The 20,466-nt window shown below is 48.7% G+C and overlaps 1 protein-coding gene across 1 annotated transcript in view; it reads left to right on the top strand.

Moving 5' to 3' along the window:
• The window catches only part of LOC139392961 (plexin-A4), a 141,577-nt gene extending 122,278 nt beyond the window's left edge, over positions 1-19,299 (top strand). The window contains exons 26-28 of the mRNA XM_071141271.1: positions 1,156-1,368; positions 7,834-7,984; positions 15,133-19,299. Of these exons, the coding sequence (XP_070997372.1) occupies positions 1,156-1,368; positions 7,834-7,984; positions 15,133-15,228 (460 nt within the window). The 3' untranslated portion in view covers positions 15,229-19,299. The remainder of the gene's footprint in view (positions 1-1,155; positions 1,369-7,833; positions 7,985-15,132) is intronic.
• Positions 19,300-20,466: the final 1,167 nt, after the last annotated feature.

A 20,466-nucleotide genomic window follows, 5' to 3' on the forward strand; every position in this document is an offset into this window, starting at 1 on the left:
TCACTGAAATCTAAATATCATTATGAACCTGGCCCAGAAATGGAACGTTTGAAGAGACTCTTTAAATCTGACCTTTCCCCTCGGAAACCATCTAGACCTTAACCTAGTATTGGCCAGCTGCGCCAGATTGACGACAATCAAGACTTGCATCACGGCGGTGTTAATATCCTTTGATCCGGCCGCTAATCCCAGAAGATTCGTCCAGATTAATTCAGAGTCATAATGCCAAGGTTTCCCTCGCCAAATCCTCTTTTGTTAGGTCGTACAGCAGGTTGGGGGGTAGGACATGTCGGGAGAGGGGTTATTCAAATGATTGTGGTTTTTTTCGCTCTCCTCCCTGATGTTGCACACACAGTCGCGTCATCCAAAACAATGCTGCCCAGTTAATAAATATATATGAGAGAGAGAGAGAGAGAGAGAGAGAGAGAGAGAGAGAGAGAGAGAGAGAGAGAGAGAGAGAGAGAGAGAGAGAGAGAGAGAGAGATTCTCAGTCCTGTCTTTATACCACTTGATCCGTAACACACACTAGCACCTGTGCTACCTCCATTCGTTCCAAGGCCAACAAATAAACAGACTTGTGTTTTGATTATTCTAGACAGGCATGGAATGGGCCGCATGTCTAAACAAGGCAATATGAACCGAGTTGGTGTGAAGCCCCCAGACACAGCTGGAAACCATGAAGCCCTGGCGTTGCCTGCTTTTAAGATTAGGGCTTTATTAAATCGCGCAAACATCAAATAGAACGCATCAGCAACAAGCCGTGTACTAGATTGCAAAGTGAATGGGTCCTCATTCCCTTCTGCCACTGAATGTGTTAGCTCAGACCGACCACATCCACCGGCTGGCTTTATCCAATGTGAGTTGTTGTAAATTCAGGGATGTAATCTGCTTGGATTTGGATTTGAACAAGGATTGTTATTTAAGTCTAAATGTAGAAAATCACCTTGATGTCTTCTGTTTCATTTGTTGTGTTCTATCACAGAGAAGCATTCCTAGAAATGTACCTGGTGTATGTTATGGTAATAGACTGTTCTCTGTCCCCTGTAAGGCCAGGGTGTCGTGTTTACATGATGTCTCCTCTATAGCCCACCTCTAAGGTTCTGACGTTCCAGGATGACATGATATTCCCTAACTCTCTCTGTCTCTCCCCAATAGCCTACCTCTGAGGTTCTGGGTGAACGTGATCAAGAACCCCCAGTTTGTGTTCGACATCCACAAGAGCAGCATCACGGACGCCTGTCTGTCTGTGGTGGCCCAGACCTTCATGGACTCCTGCTCTACCTCAGAACACCGCCTGGGCAAGGACTCCCCCTCCAACAAGCTACTCTATGCTAAGGACATCCCCAGTTACAAGAGCTGGGTGGAGAGGTGAGAGGATGATGGGATGGGTGTGTTGTTTGTGAGGTGGGGGGAGTGCACTGTGTGTGTGAGGTGGGGCGGGGGCTGGTTTGGTGTGTGTGAGTTGGGGGGGCTGGTTTGGGGTGTGTGTGTGTGTGTGTGTGTGTGAGTTGGGGGGGCTGGTTTGGGATGTGTGTGTGTGTGTGTGTGTGTGTGTGTGTGTGTGTGTGTGTGTGTGTGTGTGTGTGTGTGTGTGTGTGTGTGTGTGTGTGTGTGTAACTACAGCATGTCTCTCTCTCTTTTCCAGTTTCTATATAGACCTACATGTGAGCGTAACATGAGAGGGCAGTTCATCATGTGGTTCTGTCGTCCTATAGATGTCTTCCAGCCATTTTGTCCATAAACATCCCTGATAGACTGTAGTCTTCCCCTTGTCTCATAAGTACATAAGACTCCAAATGAAAACCCACTGGGAATGGATGGCAGTGCCTCCTAATGCTGGAGAGGTAGAGGGGAGACAGGCACAGACAGAGTCCTGCCCAGGTACACCCATGTGTGTGTGCAGTTAGGAGATTACTACTGCACAGCAGTGGTGGTGGTCATTTGTCCAAATTAGAGTTGTATTACATTTATTTGGTCGGCGGTAGAGTGCTGAATAAAAGATGGGCTTGTGAAGCGGTCCCAAAGTATTTCTGTGTTAGTGCTCAGCGCTAGCCGCAGGACAGGGATATACTGTATGTGTATGTACTGTATGACTGAAACCCAAGGATTGGATTCATCAGGCTGAGTGTATGTGTGCATGTGTGCTGGGACACTGTGTGTGTGTGTGTGTGTCAGCATGTACTTGTGTGTTTTATATTAACGGTGCATGATCTATATGATCAAGGCTCCAGCCACCCTAGTCATAGACTGTTCTCTCTGCTACCACACGGTCAGTGGTACCGGAGCGCCAAGCCGAGGCCCAAAAGGCCTCTGAACAGCTTCTACCCCCAAGCCATAAGACTCCTGAACAGCTAATCCAAGGGCTATCCAGATCCCTCTTTTACGCTGCTGCTACTCTCTGTTAATAATCTATGCATAGTCACTTTAACTCCACCTACATGTACATATTACCTCAATTACCTCAACTAACCGGTGCCCCCACACATTGACTCTCTACCAGTACCCCTGTATATAGTCTCGCTTGTTTATGTGATGAATACAATTTGATTTGCTCTTATAGTTAGTCCCAGTGATATATAGATGGGTTAGCTTATAGTTAGTCCCAGTGATCTATAGATGGGTTAGTTTATAGTTAGTCCCAGTGATCTATAGATGGGTTAGCTTATAGTTAGTCCCAGTGATCTATAGATGGGTTAGTTTATAGTTAGTCCCAGTGATATATAGATGGGTTAGCTTATAGTTAGTCCCAGTGATCTATAGATGGGTTAGTTTATAGTTAGTCCCAGTGATCTATAGATGGGTTAGTTTATAGTTAGTCCCAGTGATCTATAGATGGGTTATCTTATAGTTAGTCCCAGTGATCTATAGATGGGTTATCTTATAGTTACTCCCAGTGATATATAGATGGGTTATCTTTACTCCCCTTCAGAGGATGGTTGCTTATGGTTGTTTGCTGCTTTAAATATGGACGAGACAGTTTAGCATAAGGACTTGATCAATCCACAGCGCTGTAGAGCATGCGCTACAGTGCAATAGAAATGTACAGGCAGTGTTCCCACGTTAGCTGAGACTGCATTCACAGTAAACCCTGCATATGTGGGCTCAATAGGAAATTACCTTTCAATTTCAATCGCGCTATAGCACTGAACTTCAGCGATACAGATTGAAGCCCTTAGTCTTCATGAGGCTTGGCAGTCGACGGGACAGCGGTGTGTGGAGTGTGATTGTGTGGATTTGAGTAGGGCTCAGGTAAGGATGCTTGGTTGTGATGTGTTGCAATACAAAGGTTCAATGGGCCTACTGTGTGTACAGTAGTATCAGACCATCTGTGTCATTATCTCAGTTGACCCAGGTGCTATTCATTATTTGGACAGGAAATGTTCAATTCAAATAGCTGAAATACTCAATCAACCTCAGATTAAAAACAAATAGGGTATACAGGCAGAGATTCTACATCACGGGAGGCTGATGAGGGGAGGATAAAAACACACAGGGTATACAGACAGAGATTCTACATCACAGGAGGCTGATGAGGGGAGGACGGCTGATAATAATGTCCAGAACAGAGCAAATGGAATGTCATCAAACACCTGGTAACCATGGAAACCATGTGTTTGATGGATTTGATACCATTCCTCTGATTCCTCTCCAGTCATTACCACGAGCCTGTTCTCCCATATTAAGCTGCCACCAACCTCCTGTGTTCTACATGTTGACATTCTCAGAACCAAACCGCAATTGTAAAGACAGGGGAATCATGGGTAGTGTAGTTCTCTGTAAAGATGAATCACTACTATTTAACTAAAAGCAGCCATGCCAATCTAGAGGTTGTTAAGCTTCATATCAATGTGTTCCTGTTAACGTTCCTGTTAGCGTTCCCTGCTCTTTGCTTGCGACTTGGGCGCGTGAGGTGATTACTGATAGTCTGACCTGCAGCTAGTGAGTAAACTGTGGATGTGTCATGTGGCATTAGGAGCGGGAGATGCTGACGGGGTTCGGCAGCCGTGGGAGATCGGGAAAGTGATAAGATTCTAATCAGAGACTTCCTGTCCACACTGAAGCCATGTGACGGTCCTATTACCTGTGGACCAGTTGGCGTTTATTTCTGAAGCATAAAAGTCTGTGAAGGAAGGATTTATGTCTAAGGTCAGGAGTTTTTGCAGAAAATCCAATAGCATCCACATGATTCTGAGATGTAATGTATCTATAGGTGATGTTTAGTTGATCAATCCATATTTTGTGAGATCTAATTTAGTGTAATTGTAGTATGATTAGTCCCTCCACGTCAATGACATCAATCTTAATTAACAAATTAAATCTCAACATAGTGTGTATAAACCCTGCAGTGCTTACATCTCACAATCAGGATAGGCAAATTAGATCTCACAGTCTTGTTGATTGGCAAAGCCTACCTGAAGGTTGTGATGTGCATTGAGACCATCAGCATATTCACACAAAATTTAATTTGCCCATCTATATACAATTGACCCTTCGCTAAGCACTGTCCATGAATTTTGGCCAACCAATCGCAGCTCTATAATGGATAGCAACTGTCATCGAGTCCAACACTTGAGACAAGCTCAAGTCTCTCCCCACACTCTTCCTTCTCTCCTCCTTCCTTCTCTCTCATCTCTCTCTCCCCACACTCCCTTCCTCCTCTCTCACAACTCCCTTCCTCCTCTCTCCCAACTCCCCTCCCCCCTCTCCCCACTCCCTTCCTCCTCTCTCCCAACTCCCCTCCCCCTCTCTCCCCACTCTCTCCCCACTCCCTTCCCCCTCTCTCTCCACTCCCTTCCCCCTCTCTCTCCACACTCCCTTCCCCCTCTCTCCCCACTATTGCTTCACTCTTTCTTCCCACTCTCTCTCTTCCTTCCCCATCTTCAACTCCCCCCCCCCCCCCCCCACAAACACACACACAATCTGTAACACACACATCCACCAGTCTTCAACTCTGCTTCCAATCACAAACACTTCTAAGAGACAGACTGCAGAGTTTAACTAAAGAAAGAAGGCGGAGTGAGAGGAATACTCAGGCACAGATACATGTCTTCCTGTGATTTCTCCTCCGTTCTACATCTTCATAAGCGCTGTGGAGGTTAGCGGTTATTGTAGAGCCGTACCAGGGAGAGGGGTAGGAGCACCATAATGGAAGCCTATAGCTTGGTCATGGTACGTTTGGGGATCAGGCAGTTTGCCTCTGGTTTTGTAGTGGAGCTGTGCCCCTCTGGGAAGACTCTACCTTAACATGTTATTACTGTATGACATCCACAGAAAATCAATCTGATATGATTTAACACAAGGAAGAAATCCTGTGGGTCTCGGCCGGTACACGAGTTCCTACAACTGTATCTCACTAACTCAGCACTTTTATGAAAGCTGACATCTTACAGGATATAAGTTGTGTTGGGGGCTTGTTGATTTATGTCGCATTGGCACAATTTGATGGTTGGAGTGGTTTGCAAGGGTTGGACATGCATGTTCCCCCAGAGCCTCCAACTACAGACAGACTGTTAATATTCATTCCATTCAGTTGGTATTTGAGGTGGGATTTAATTGGCCCCAGACAATGACAAGTTCATCAGACCTGTCATATATGCAGTTCATTTGATCCTCTGCTCGGATAGAAGATTACAATGGGAAATCAAAGTGAAAACCCCTGACATTAACACATGGACTGTATCAGGGGAAATGGCATACTTACATTCACAGCTCTCTGGGGGGGTAGACCTCTGAACAGAAGGAGGCTGTTAACTGGATTTTGCATCCGTCTGCAAAAAAACAAATGTACTCTTGTTACCATCCTGATTCTACCATTCATTGGATGTCAACATCAAGCATGGCAGGACCCAATTCCCCTAGCCTGATAACACATAACAAATACCAAATGTTCAATTCCCCTAGCCTGATAACACATAACAAATACCAAATGTTCAATTCCCCTAGCCTGATAACACATAACAAATACCAAATGTTCAATTCCCCTAGACTGATAACACATAACAAATACCAAATGTTCAATTCCCCTAGCCTGATAACACATAACAAATACCAAATGTTCAATTCCCCTAGCCTGATAACACATAACAAATGTTCAATTCCCCTAGCCTGATAACACATAACAAATACCAAATGTTCAATTCCAAGTGGACCGTGTGGCCAAGGGGTCGGCAACTAGATTCAGCTGCAGGACCATTTTTGTCGGAGTGGATGGTGGGCTGACCGGAACATAATTATAATCTATAATTATAATCTATAATTATAATCTTAATTTCTACACTGCAAATTGACGACAACTAAGCCAATAAATAATGATATATATTGGAAGATACCAATCATTTCATGCCTTGGTTAAGTTGAGACATGATCACATACGGATATTGTTTTATTCGCAGGAACACAATATTGTTGTTGTTGTTGTTGTTGTTGTTGTTGTTGTTGTTGTTGTTGCTGAATTCCAAAATGAATATCTCTTGCGGGCCGGCAAAAAAAATCCCTTGTAGGTCGGTTTTGGCCCGTGGGCTGCTGACCCCTGCTCTAGGTGTGATTTTCAGTATGTTTATTTCAAGTGTCTAAGAAAGGAGACGATTTGGAATTAGGCCCCACGTCGTCACCTAGAACCAGAGATGTCAGGTGGACCTGCTGTTTTACCTGGAGACAGAAATCCCTCCAATTTCCTTTACCCTCTCAAACCCCACGACTCACTTTCTCCAATTGCCCTCCTGCCCTGCGCAGGTGGCCGAGGTGTGTGTGAGTGGGTGTGACCTTCCTGTGACTTTCCTTACAATAAATAACCTGCAATGCCCACCTGTCGCGTAACCTGCTCTGTTAGCTTAATAGCCTCGGTTTCCACACACCATACCACATACCACACATCATATCACATCACACCACACCACACGACATACCATATCACATCACATCACACCACACCACACACCATACCACACCACACCACACCACACACTTATCAGACTAAATTTGTGGTGTCCAGGAGCAGTTGTGGCACCAGAATTAAACAGGTAATGACCATCTTTAATGAAGGAGTTGACAGAGGGCCTCAGCTGCTGTTGACACTGGCTGATTACTTCTCCTTTCCAGCCCTCTTTACCCTGACGCAGCTGAGAGCTTCCTGGAGACACAGTCTGTGTGTGAGAGAGGGGGGGGGGGTTCACATACACTGCTAAGTGCCTTTGCAGCTTTTAGGCCATTTGTACGAGGGCTGCAGGTAGCCTAAGGGTTAAGAGCATTGGGCCAAAAGGTTCCAAACCCTTAGCCAACAATGTGCAAAATATATCGATGTACCCTTGAGCAAGGCACTTAACCCCAATTGCTTTGGATAAGAGCGTCTGCTAAATTAGAAAAATGTAAATGTCTATAGAGAGTCAGGGCTGCTCAGACTGTGAAAAGTGATTGGGGACGAGACAACTGTCTCTAACATGATTCCTATTCTAGGCTCCCGAATGGCGCAGCGGTCTAAGGCACTTAATTTCAGTGCTAGAGGTGTCACTACAGACCCTGGTTCAATTCCAGGCTGTATCACAACCGGCCACAATTGGGAGTCACATAGGGCGGTGCACAATTGGCCCAGTGTCGTTAGGGTTTGGCCGGGGTAGGCCGTCTTTGTAAATAAGAATTTGTTCTTAACTGACTTTCCTGGTTAAATAAAGGTTCCATACACGATTCTAAAGGCTAAAACATCTCAGTCTTGAAACAACCCTGAAATAACACACGTGACATTTAAATCCAAGAATAAAGCATTTTGGGGTGTATGTATGTAAATGTAGTGATTACACAGTTCACTAATACATTCTGCTGTGTGTGTTACCTCCACAGGTACTACTCAGACATCAGTAAGATGCCGGCCATCAGTGACCAGGACATGAATGCGTACCTGGCAGAGCAGTCCCGGATGCACATTAACGAGTTCAACAGCATGAGCTCCCTCAGTGAGATCTACTCCTACGTGGGCAAATACACAGAGGAGGTACGGCAACACACCGTGGACAAAAATCACACTTTATTCAAGACGGGTAGCAGTGTTCCATTTAGGACAGTTGGGTTTGAAGTTGAAATGTATTGTAGATGACGTGTAGGTTCAGGCCATCTGGAAGATGTATGTAAAATGCATTTAGAAGCAACCCAGACGGCGGATATCAGCGGTTTTCCAACCGCTCCTGGAGGACTCCCAACCATGTCTGTGTTCTACTACAGAGAGAACACACTTCTCAGCTTAGATCATCAAGCCTTTCTGTCGTTTTGTAAATACCAAAAAAAAAGATGTGGTAGTTCAGGTCTTCAACTAAATTGTGAGACGTCAAGGGGTCCCAGAGGAAAGGTTCCAGAAACACTGTCATACAGAAGAAACATTTATTGTATGTGCCATTACTCTGCCATTGTCAGCTGGTGTGTGGGGCTGACAGTAACACAGGGACTGGCTGTGTGGGGCTGACAGTAACACGTGAACTGGCTGTGTGTGGGGCTGACAGTAACACAGGGACTGGCTGTGTGTGGGGCTGACAGTTACACAGGGACTGGCTGTGTGGGGCTGACAGTAACACAGGGACTGGCTGTGTGTGGGGCTGACAGTAACACAGGGACTGGCTGTGTGGGGCTGACAGTAACACAGGGACTGGCTGTGTGTGGGGATGGCAGTAACACAGGGACTGGCTGTGTGTGAGGCTGACAGTAACACAGGGACTGGCTGTGTGTGGGCTGACAGTAACACGTGAACTGGCTGTGTGGGGCTGACAGTAACACAGGGACTGGCTGTGTGTGGGGCTGACAGTAACACAGGGACTGGCTGTGTGGGGCTGACAGTAACACAGGGACTGGCTGTGTGTGGGGCTGACAGTAACACAGGGACTGGCTGTGTGTGGGGCTGACAGTAACACAGGGACTGGCTGTGTGTGAGGCTGACAGTAACACAGGGACTGGCTGTGTGGGGCTGACAGTAACACGTGAACTGGCTGTGTGTGGGGCTGACAGTAACACAGGGACTGGCTGTGTGTGGGGCTGACAGTTACACAGGGACTGGCTGTGTGGGGCTGACAGTAACACAGGGACTGGCTGTGTGTGGGGCTGACAGTAACACAGGGACTGGCTGTGTGGGGCTGACAGTAACACAGGGACTGGCTGTGTGTGGGGATGGCAGTAACACAGGGACTGGCTGTGTGTGAGGCTGACAGTAACACAGGGACTGGCTGTGTGTGGGCTGACAGTAACACGTGAACTGGCTGTGTGGGGCTGACAGTAACACAGGGACTGGCTGTGTGTGGGGCTGACAGTAACACAGGGACTGGCTGTGTGGGGCTGACAGTAACACAGGGACTGGCTGTGTGTGGGGCTGACAGTAACACAGGGACTGGCTGTGTGTGGGGCTGACAGTAACACAGGGACTGGCTGTGTGTGAGGCTGACAGTAACACAGGGACTGGCTGTGTGGGGCTGACAGTAACACGTGAACTGGCTGTGTGTGGGGCTGACAGTAACACAGGGACTGGCTGTGTGTGGGCTGACAGTAAAACGTGGACTGGCTGTGTGTGAGGCTGACAGTAACCCAGGGACTGGCTGTGTGTGAGGCTGACAGTAACACAGGGACTGGCTGTGTGTGAGGCTGACAGTAACCCAGGGACTGGCTGTGTGTGAGGCTGACAGTAACACAGGGACTGGCTGTGTGTGGGGCTGACAGTAACACAGGGACTGGCTGTGTGTGGGGCTGACAGTAACACAGGGACTGGATGTGTGTGGGGCTGACAGTTACACAGGGACTGGCTGTGTGGGGCTGACAGTAACACAGGGACTGGCTGTGTGTGGGGCTGACAGTAACACAGGGACTGGCTGTGTGGGGCTGACAGTAACACAGGGACTGGCTGTGTGTGGGGCTGACAGTAACACAGGGACTGGCTGTGTGGGGCTGACAGTAACACGTGAACTGGCTGTGTGTGGGGCTGACAGTAACACAGGGACTGGCTGTGTGTGGGGCTGACAGTTACACAGGGACTGGCTGTGTGGGGCTGACAGTAACACAGGGACTGGCTGTGTGTGGGGCTGACAGTAACACAGGGACTGGCTGTGTGGGGCTGACAGTAACACAGGGACTGGCTGTGTGTGGGGATGGCAGTAACACAGGGACTGGCTGTGTGTGAGGCTGACAGTAACACAGGGACTGGCTGTGTGTGGGCTGACAGTAACACGTGAACTGGCTGTGTGGGGCTGACAGTAACACAGGGACTGGCTGTGTGTGGGGCTGACAGTAACACAGGGACTGGCTGTGTGGGGCTGACAGTAACACAGGGACTGGCTGTGTGTGGGGCTGACAGTAACACAGGGACTGGCTGTGTGTGGGGCTGACAGTAACACAGGGACTGGCTGTGTGTGAGGCTGACAGTAACACAGGGACTGGCTGTGTGGGGCTGACAGTAACACGTGAACTGGCTGTGTGTGGGGCTGACAGTAACACAGGGACTGGCTGTGTGTGGGGCTGACAGTTACACAGGGACTGGCTGTGTGGGGCTGACAGTAACACAGGGACTGGCTGTGTGTGGGGCTGACAGTAACACAGGGACTGGCTGTGTGGGAATGACAGTAACACAGGGACTGGCTGTGTGTGGGGATGGCAGTAACACAGGGACTGGCTGTGTGTGAGGCTGACAGTAACACAGGGACTGGCTGTGTGTGGGCTGACAGTAACACGTGAACTGGCTGTGTGGGGCTGACAGTAACACAGGGACTGGCTGTGTGTGGGGCTGACAGTAACACAGGGACTGGCTGTGTGGGGCTGACAGTAACACAGGGACTGGCTGTGTGTGGGGCTGACAGTAACACAGGGACTGGCTGTGTGTGGGGCTGACAGTAACACAGGGACTGGCTGTGTGTGAGGCTGACAGTAACACAGGGACTGGCTGTGTGGGGCTGACAGTAACACGTGAACTGGCTGTGTGTGGGGCTGACAGTAACACAGGGACTGGCTGTGTGTGGGCTGACAGTAAAACGTGGACTGGCTGTGTGTGAGGCTGACAGTAACCCAGGGACTGGCTGTGTGTGAGGCTGACAGTAACACAGGGACTGGCTGTGTGTGAGGCTGACAGTAACCCAGGGACTGGCTGTGTGTGAGGCTGACAGTAACACAGGGACTGGCTGTGTGTGGGGCTGACAGTAACACAGGGACTGGCTGTGTGTGGGGCTGACAGTAACACAGGGACTGGATGTGTGTGGGGCTGACAGTTACACAGGGACTGGCTGTGTGGGGCTGACAGTAACACAGGGACTGGCTGTGTGTGGGGCTGACAGTAACACAGGGACTGGCTGTGTGGGGCTGACAGTAACACAGGGACTGGCTGTGTGTGGGGATGGCAGTAACACAGGGACTGGCTGTGTGTGAGGCTGACAGTAACACAGGGACTGGCTGTGTGTGGGCTGACAGTAACACGTGAACTGGCTGTGTGGGGCTGACAGTAACACAGGGACTGGCTGTGTGTGGGGCTGACAGTAACACAGGGACTGGCTGTGTGGGGCTGACAGTAACACAGGGACTGGCTGTGTGTGGGGCTGACAGTAACACAGGGACTGGCTGTGTGTGGGGCTGACAGTAACACAGGGACTGGCTGTGTGTGAGGCTGACAGTAACACAGGGACTGGCTGTGTGGGGCTGACAGTAACACGTGAACTGGCTGTGTGTGGGGCTGACAGTAACACAGGGACTGGCTGTGTGTGGGCTGACAGTAAAACGTGGACTGGCTGTGTGTGAGGCTGACAGTAACCCAGGGACTGGCTGTGTGTGAGGCTGACAGTAACACAGGGACTGGCTGTGTGTGAGGCTGACAGTAACCCAGGGACTGGCTGTGTGTGAGGCTGACAGTAACACAGGGACTGGCTGTGTGTGGGGCTGACAGTAACACAGGGACTGGCTGTGTGTGGGGCTGACAGTAACACAGGGACTGGATGTGTGTGGGGCTGACAGTAACACAGGACTGGCTGTGTGGGGCTGACAGTAACACAGGGACTGGCTGTGTGTGGGGCTGACAGTAACACAGGGACTGGCTGTGTGGGGCTGACAGTAACACAGGGACTGGCTGTGTGTGAGGCTGACAGTAACACAGGGACTGGCTGTGTGTGAGGCTGACAGTAACACAGGGACTGGCTGTGTGTGGGGCTGACAGTAACACAGGGACTGGCTGTGTGTGGGGCTGACAGTAACACAGGGACTGGCTGTGTGTGAGGCTGACAGTAACACAGGGACTGGCTGTGTGTGGGGCTGACAGTAACACAGGGACTGGCTGTGTGTGGGGCTGACAGTAACACAGGGACTGGCTGTGTGTGAGGCTGACAGTAACACAGGGACTGGCTGTGTGGGGCTGACAGTAACATGTGAACTGGCTGTGTGTGGGGCTGACAGTAACACAGGGACTGGCTGTGTGTGGGCTGACAGTAAAACGTGGACTGGCTGTGTGTGAGACTGACAGTAACCCAGGGACTGGCTGTGTGTGAGGCTGACAGTAACACAGGGACTGGCTGTGTGTGGGGCTGACAGTAACACAGGGACTGGCTGTGTGTGGGGCTGACAGTAACACAGGGACTGGATGTGTGTGGGGCTGACAGTAACACAGGACTGGCTGTGTGGGGCTGACAGTAACACAGGGACTGGCTGTGTGGGGCTGACAGTAACACAGGGACTGGCTGTGTGTGGGGCTGGCAGTAACACAGGGACTGGCTGTGTGCGGGGCTGACAGTAACACAGGGACTGGCTGTGTGCGGGGCTGACAGTAACACAGGGACTGGCTGTGTGTGGGGCTGACAGTAACACAGGGACTGGCTGTGTGTGGGGCTGACAGTAACCCAGGGACTGGCTGTGTGTGGGGCTGACAGTAACACAGGGACTGGCTGTGTGTGAGGCTGACAGTAACACAGGGACTGGCTGTTTGTGGGGCTGACAGTAACACAGGGACTGGCTGTGTGTGGGGCTGACAGTAACACAGGGACTGGCTCTGTGTGGGCTGACAGTAAAACGTGGACTGGCTGTGTGTGGGGCTGACAGTAACACAGGGACTGGCTGTGTGGGGCTGACAGTAACACAGGGACTGGCTGTGTGTGGGGCTGACAGTAACACAGGGACTGGCTGTGTGTGGGGCTGACAGTAACACAGGGACTGGCTGTGTGTGAGGCTGACAGTAACACAGGGACTGGCTGTGTGTGAGGCTGACAGTAACACAGGGACTGGCTGTGTGTGGGGCTGACAGTAACACAGGGACTGGCTGTGTGTGGGGCTGACAGTAACACAGGGACTGGCTGTGTGTGAGGCTGACAGTAACACAGGGACTGGCTGTGTGTGGGGCTGACAGTAACACAGGGACTGGCTGTGTGTGGGGCTGACAGTAACACAGGGACTGGCTGTGTGTGAGGCTGACAGTAACACAGGGACTGGCTGTGTGGGGCTGACAGTAACACGTGAACTGGCTGTGTGTGGGCTGACAGTAAAACGTGGACTGGCTGTGTGTGAGGCTGACAGTAACCCAGGGACTGGCTGTGTGTGAGGCTGACAGTAACACAGGGACTGGCTGTGTGTGGGGCTGACAGTAACACAGGGACTGGCTGTGTGTGGGGCTGACAGTAACACAGGGACTGGATGTGTGTGGGGCTGACAGTAACACAGGACTGGCTGTGTGGGGCTGACAGTAACACAGGGACTGGCTGTGTGTGGGGCTGACAGTAACACAGGGACTGGCTGTGTGGGGCTGACAGTAACACAGGGACTGGCTGTGTGGGGCTGACAGTAACACAGGGACTGGCTGTGTGTGGGGCTGGCAGTAACACAGGGACTGGCTGTGTGCGGGGCTGACAGTAACACAGGGACTGGCTGTGTGCGGGGCTGACAGTAACACAGGGACTGGCTGTGTGTGGGGCTGACAGTAACACAGGGACTGGCTGTGTGTGGGGCTGACAGTAACCCAGGGACTGGCTGTGTGTGGGGCTGACAGTAACACAGGGACTGGCTGTGTGTGAGGCTGACAGTAACACAGGGACTGGCTGTTTGTGGGGCTGACAGTAACACGTGAACTGGCTGTGTGGGGCTGACAGTAACACAGGGACTGGCTGTGTGTGAGGCTGACAGTAACACAGGGACTGGCTGTGTGTGGGGCTGACAGTAACACAGGGACTGGCTGTGTGTGGGGCTGACAGTAACACAGGGACTGGCTGTGTGTGAGGCTGACAGTAACACAGGGACTGGCTGTGTGGGGCTGACAGTAACACGTGAACTGGCTGTGTGTGGGCTGACAGTAAAACGTGGACTGGCTGTGTGTGAGGCTGACAGTAACCCAGGGACTGGCTGTGTGTGAGGCTGACAGTAACACAGGGACTGGCTGTGTGTGGGGCTGACAGTAACACAGGGACTGGCTGTGTGTGGGGCTGACAGTAACACAGGGACTGGATGTGTGTGGGGCTGACAGTAACACAGGACTGGCTGTGTGGGGCTGACAGTAACACAGGGACTGGCTGTGTGTGGGGCTGACAGTAACACAGGGACTGGCTGTGTGGGGCTGACAGTAACACAGGGACTGGCTGTGTGGGGCTGACAGTAACACAGGGACTGGCTGTGTGTGGGGCTGGCAGTAACACAGGGACTGGCTGTGTGCGGGGCTGACAGTAACACAGGGACTGGCTGTGTGCGGGGCTGACAGTAACACAGGGACTGGCTGTGTGTGGGGCTGACAGTAACACAGGGACTGGCTGTGTGTGGGGCTGACAGTAACCCAGGGACTGGCTGTGTGTGGGGCTGACAGTAACACAGGGACTGGCTGTGTGTGAGGCTGACAGTAACACAGGGACTGGCTGTTTGTGGGGCTGACAGTAACACGTGAACTGGCTGTGTGGGGCTGACAGTAACACAGGGACTGGCTGTGTGTGGGGCTGACAGTAACACAGGGACTGGCTGTGTGTGTCTCTCTCTGTCAGATTGTGTGTGGGGCTGACAGTAACACAGGGACTGGCTGTGTGTGGGGCTGACAGTAACACAGGGGCTGGCTGTGTGTGGGGCTGACAGTAACACAGGGACTGGCTGTGTGTGTCTCTCTCTGTCAGATTGTGTGTGGGGCTGACAGTAACACAGGGACTGGCTGTGTGTGTCTCTCTCTGTCAGATTGTGTGTGCGCTGGAGCAGGACGACGCCGCCAGGAAACAGAGACTGTCCTTCAAGCTGGAACAGGTGGTGGCCTTCATGAGCCTGGAGAGCTGAGGACCGCACTTCCCAGGGCGCACTGGGAGACCCGTCAGAAACCGAGCCGTGCCTGAGCAAAGACCTGTCCATCTATCTCTTCACCATCGTCATCAGCATCAGATCTCCTCTCCGTTTCAAAGACAACACATATTGTCCTGTTCTCTTCCTCCTCTTCCTCTTCCTCCTCTTCCTGACAAGTGTTTGGCATCTCATCCGCTCAGCTTCATAGGACGTGCAGAGAAGACTGGCTGACGGACTGACTGGAGGGTCGGCAGAGCTGGGGACTGCTTTTCCCACCATGCAATGGGAGGGCCTCATCCCAGCTTTGCTGCGTAGAAGAGTCTGATGGAGGGGTGGTTGTTTGCCAGCTCGCCGTATCGGCATCATTTACACCGTAATGTTGGGGGAGAAACAAACATTCTATTTATGTTGCCTTTAAAAATAACACTGATGACAAAGTCTTTTGCTACCACAATGTTGGGAGTCAATTTGTTCAGACTTTCTGAACAGGATATTAGTCTATGAAACTACTACAGAGTCCAGTTAATTGTAGTGCTATAGTCAACATCACATCAAACGTGGAAAAACAAAGTGGTATTATATAAATGAGGAAACCAAAATGACCACCTCGGAAGACAAAAAAACAAAAGGTTTGCCTGGTTCACACTTCTTAAGATTGGGAAATAGGCAAACTACAGAATTGTTTTCTCAATGTAGCTTTGAGGTATATTTAAAGAAACTCCGATAGGGGCTGGGGAGAGTTAGTGCTTCTTGAATTTTCCTTTTTTTCCGAAAACTTGACTGACTTTGAAATCCAGAGAAGGACAGATTCCCCTTTGTGGCATTGGCACAAGTCTGCTCCCACCCACCCACCCCTCCAAGTACCTCTATAGATAAAACAATCCTCATCTTCTGAATCTCTGGCTTGTGTGGTACCTGCTCAATTATCCTGATTATTATAAGACTAATTAGTGGAGGACAGACCCAGGTCTGTCTGGTCCTCCTCTGTGACGAGAAGCACACATCCAACTCTTGACCACAGTGACCCGACAGCTCTGACACCTGGAACGGTCAGTCTGTCCCGTGTGTGCTGCTAACAGATGGAGGCCACTCGCCGGTCTATCAAAGCACACACACAAACAGATACACACGGCAGCTGTCCAAGACCTGTTCTGAGGGGAACTCTACTCCTGATTCACCCTCTGATCACACTGTCTGAATACTAGGGGAGCTGACTGACATCTACTGAGAGGAGGAGAGGGACGCTTCACTAGAGCAGTCTTACCCATGCTTTCTACATGACAGAGACGGTGCGGTACTGCTTAAATGGGATCTGCTCTGCTGAGAGAGAGAGACCTTCTGTAAAGGCTTGGGACGGGGGGAATCAACTGATGGACATAACTGGTCAGCCGAAAAACCAAAGGAGCTTGACATTTTAAAAAGACAAAAAAAGTTATTTAAAAACAATGTATTTAAAGGAAATGACACAGGAAAAGGATTTGGTGAAAGAAAAACCCACCCCACAACAACAACTTAACCCTGTGTGATTTTCTGACCTCAGTGTGCCGAAGGGGGAGCCGCGGACGAGTCCCGCCCTCCTCCTCGCCGTCCCGGTTTCTTCCGTGTTTGGCACACCGTTTTTCTTCCCTCTTTGTCCGGTTTTCCACGTCAGTTTTTTTGCACAAGTGTGGAGACAGCTTCCATGCGGGAATCTCTGAGCGCTCTGGGTCGCTCATGTTGTGTGTTAGTGTAGTCGTCCTCCGCAGCCTTCTCCAAGCCTCAAAAAGCTGAAACTAGAGTGAGAAAAACAAGTCAACGTCATATAGACGCCCGGACACGGACATCAACAGACTTGTGGAATGTGATAACCTGGATGGGAGAGAGAGAGAGAGAGAGAGAGATGGAGAAACCCTCCTTTCCTTTAGACCTCTGACCTTTCTTTTGCCTTGACAACGTGCCCCATGTGGTGATGTGAATGTGTGGAGACCGCCCTCGGCCCACCTTGGGTCCTTATTGGCTTTTTAAGCGCATGTAAAACGTACATTTAAAACAAACAAAAGAGGAAAACAGAGAAAACAAGCCTTGCAAATGATGATGTGGATGTGTTCTTTCCTTTATTTTGCTTGGAAGAAAAATGTGAGGGAAAAAAGTGGATTGTTCATGTTAAAACTAGAACTAACCGTTAAGGTGGAACCTTTATCTCCCGTTCAGCCCATGCAAACCTCTCATTACCATGTCTTGTGAAAGTGTTAGACGCTAATAGGAATAAAGTGGTACCTTAAAATCCAATATATTATATACCCTTGCATGCTGACCTATTTGGATGTTATGAAACGGAACTGCCTTGCAATCAAATATATTTATCTACTGCTACTAGGAAACGTTTAAACGGTTCACAAACAAAACGGTTATTTTGAATTCTCATGGAGTGATGTAGAACAATAACTCATGACTAAGTTTGAATTCATTCAGTCCTCCTGCTTAGTCCTTCCAGAGTAGATCGTCCTCTAACGCCCATCCATACACATGTTCCATTAGTTAGTGACTTGGTCCGTTCCAGAACCCTCAGGTTTTGGGTCTGGTAGACTAATTCTGCAGTGAGCTTCTTGCTCTTTTCTTGGCTGCTATTGCTTCTCTAGTGTCTGTCTGTGTTTTCATCCGGAAACTATCTCCCCTAGCCTATAACCTTACCTTTTGGATTCTATTATTTTATCATTCAAAAAAACAACATTTATTTTTGTAAGCCTAGGACTGGCTGCAAAGCTACCTTGTAGACGTCTTATTGCAGCACCTGTTACTATAGTTGTGGATGTTTTTTTAGATTCTGTTTTGACAGTTGTTTGATCTGAAGAGCTCAGTGCATAGGGAACTAGCATTAGGAGGGCTTTCGGGGTTCAATCTAAAAGTTTGCTCATACAAAACCCATGTATCGCACAACATGCCTCATTATTGGAATCCTTATGGTCTTATGGGGTGTACAATACATTCAAGTCAATCACTTGTCTGGTAGTATCTGCTGTCCTTCCATTCTACTGCTACATCTAAAGGTGTTCTGCACAAACTTACTGGAAAGATACTGGTGGTTTTAACTAAAAAAAAAAACTCTCCTTTGGACAATTTCAAACGATTAAACGTCTCTTGATGAACTCATCAAAGAGAAACAGGTGTCTGGAAGCTTCAATAACCACACTAGCTCTGACCCTGAAAGCTTCTGATTTACTTAGTTGTTTTGTAAAATGTGTGTTATTTCCGTCACACCATCGCTGTCTAATGTATGAACCACATCTAATTCATCCACAACTGAACTGTCTAAAGGGGTGAGTTCTGTCAGTGGTTGGTATTCAGGTTCGAGGGGGTACATTCATGAACAGCGCGTTCTCTGGACGTTCTACACTGCCAACATGTTCAAACTGTTCACAAAGCTTGTGATCAAATAAACAATAAGAAAGAACTGAAAGGAATCTACTGTATGAATTCAGTCTGATGGAAAATCCCAGGTAAAACAGTTGGGAAGTAAGACTGAACTTGGCAGAGACCTCAACATTTAGGGGCCCTTGTTAGGTTTAGAGACTGTAAATTGACCCACTATTACCCATGTATTCTATTCTCTAGCTTCCCAAAGTTTCCTCCTCTCTAAGCCCATTGTTTTTATTTGGTGAAGAGAATGAATGTCCTAGAATCTCGTAGTGAATCTGCCCCCTGGTGTTGTAACATACGGTGTTTCCATTTTCCCCCCCATGTTCCCCGGCGACAAAGCTCGTCTGAGACTACTGACCCCTTTGTTGCCGAGGGACTCGATAAAGCTTCCACCTTCAACGTTTTGTAGGAACTAAAGATAGGTCCTTCTAGAGCTCAGTGTTATAGCAGGTGTTACAGAAACAGTAGAAATACTTTTACTATTACCATATTTGCTGAGAGGTAAAGAGTATCCTATCAAGAGATGGAACTAAACCTGGGGGGAAAGGCCAGCTTCTCTAACTTTGCTATAATTAATTGTATACCTGTGTATGTAAATATAATGCATTCCTATTTTGCAGTCAAGAACAAAATACTATTTGTAATATAGAATAAACTTTATTATGAAACAAAGTGGTTTGTGGTTTGTGTTTATTCATATGAAATGATTGATTTAAATATTGTTATTTCACACAGCAGGTGTGAAATGGCATGCTGTGTACTGGAATTAATGGATTCATTTCATATAATGGGAAGCAAAATGTCCCGTTTCCCTCAGTAGAACGGCACAAGTGAAGCAGAAACCTACAGCACTTTGTTTTAATATGTTGTATGGTAACCCGTAGTAGAAAAGTCATTGTACCCTCAAAGTTGTTTGTTGTGATGGCTTCACCTCGTACCTAAGGCCGCAGCACGGCCGCGGTAAAAACAGTCACAACAAACGCCCTCTCGTGTACTATGGGCTTTATGGGCAATTCCACGGTGACAGAAAGATGCTGAGATGCCGATGTTCACTTTAAAATGCATGTCAAACAAATGCTTGCAAAGTTAAACAAACCAGACAACTCTATGCACAGAGACTGTATCAATTTCCACTGAACATTTTACAAAAACATTTACTTGAAGAACCGTGCAATGCAAAGTTTGGTTACAGAATGACAGTTGGTGCTGTTTTACCGTCATTCTGTTACCAAACTTTGCACCTGCACTGTTCTTCAAGTGAATTTGTTTTTGAGACATTTTCAGTGGAAATTGTTAAAAGTAATCGTTGTGCATAGAGTTTCTCAATTTCAGAATATTATCTTTCAAAGTTCTGACCATTTCAGCTGAGCTGGTTCACATTGCTGTGGTAAAGATTCTACTGCAGTCCAATATGAGTTTGAGCTTTATAGTAATTGTTTATTTGTCAGGGACCATGTACAACATGCCATTGCCCCAGATTTAGCTCATTTTCAGCTGTAGTCCCTAGTAGGTTTGCTAGCCAGATAAATTACTAAATTCCCATTGGTGCTGAGTAGTTAGCATAGCTAAGCTAACAGGGACTAAACGGATGAAGGAAGTGAAATAGTGGGAAAACATCCAGTACTTTGACTAAAGGTATCAAAAGTCTGAGGTGAATTACAAAGTAAATAAACCCACAAAATGTGCTAAATACACTGATCCATCAAGAAGCAAGAACAGAAGGAAGCCAAACAACACGCCTAAGACGCCAATCAATTAGCTCACACCTGATGCCAATTAGGCTGCCTGTGACTGTAAAAGACTCCCAGAACTCCAGACAGACAGTTTTCCTGGTCAACA

Source organism: Oncorhynchus clarkii, chromosome 33, assembly GCF_045791955.1.
Source record: "Oncorhynchus clarkii lewisi isolate Uvic-CL-2024 chromosome 33, UVic_Ocla_1.0, whole genome shotgun sequence".
Classification (NCBI taxonomy): domain Eukaryota; kingdom Metazoa; phylum Chordata; class Actinopteri; order Salmoniformes; family Salmonidae; genus Oncorhynchus; species Oncorhynchus clarkii.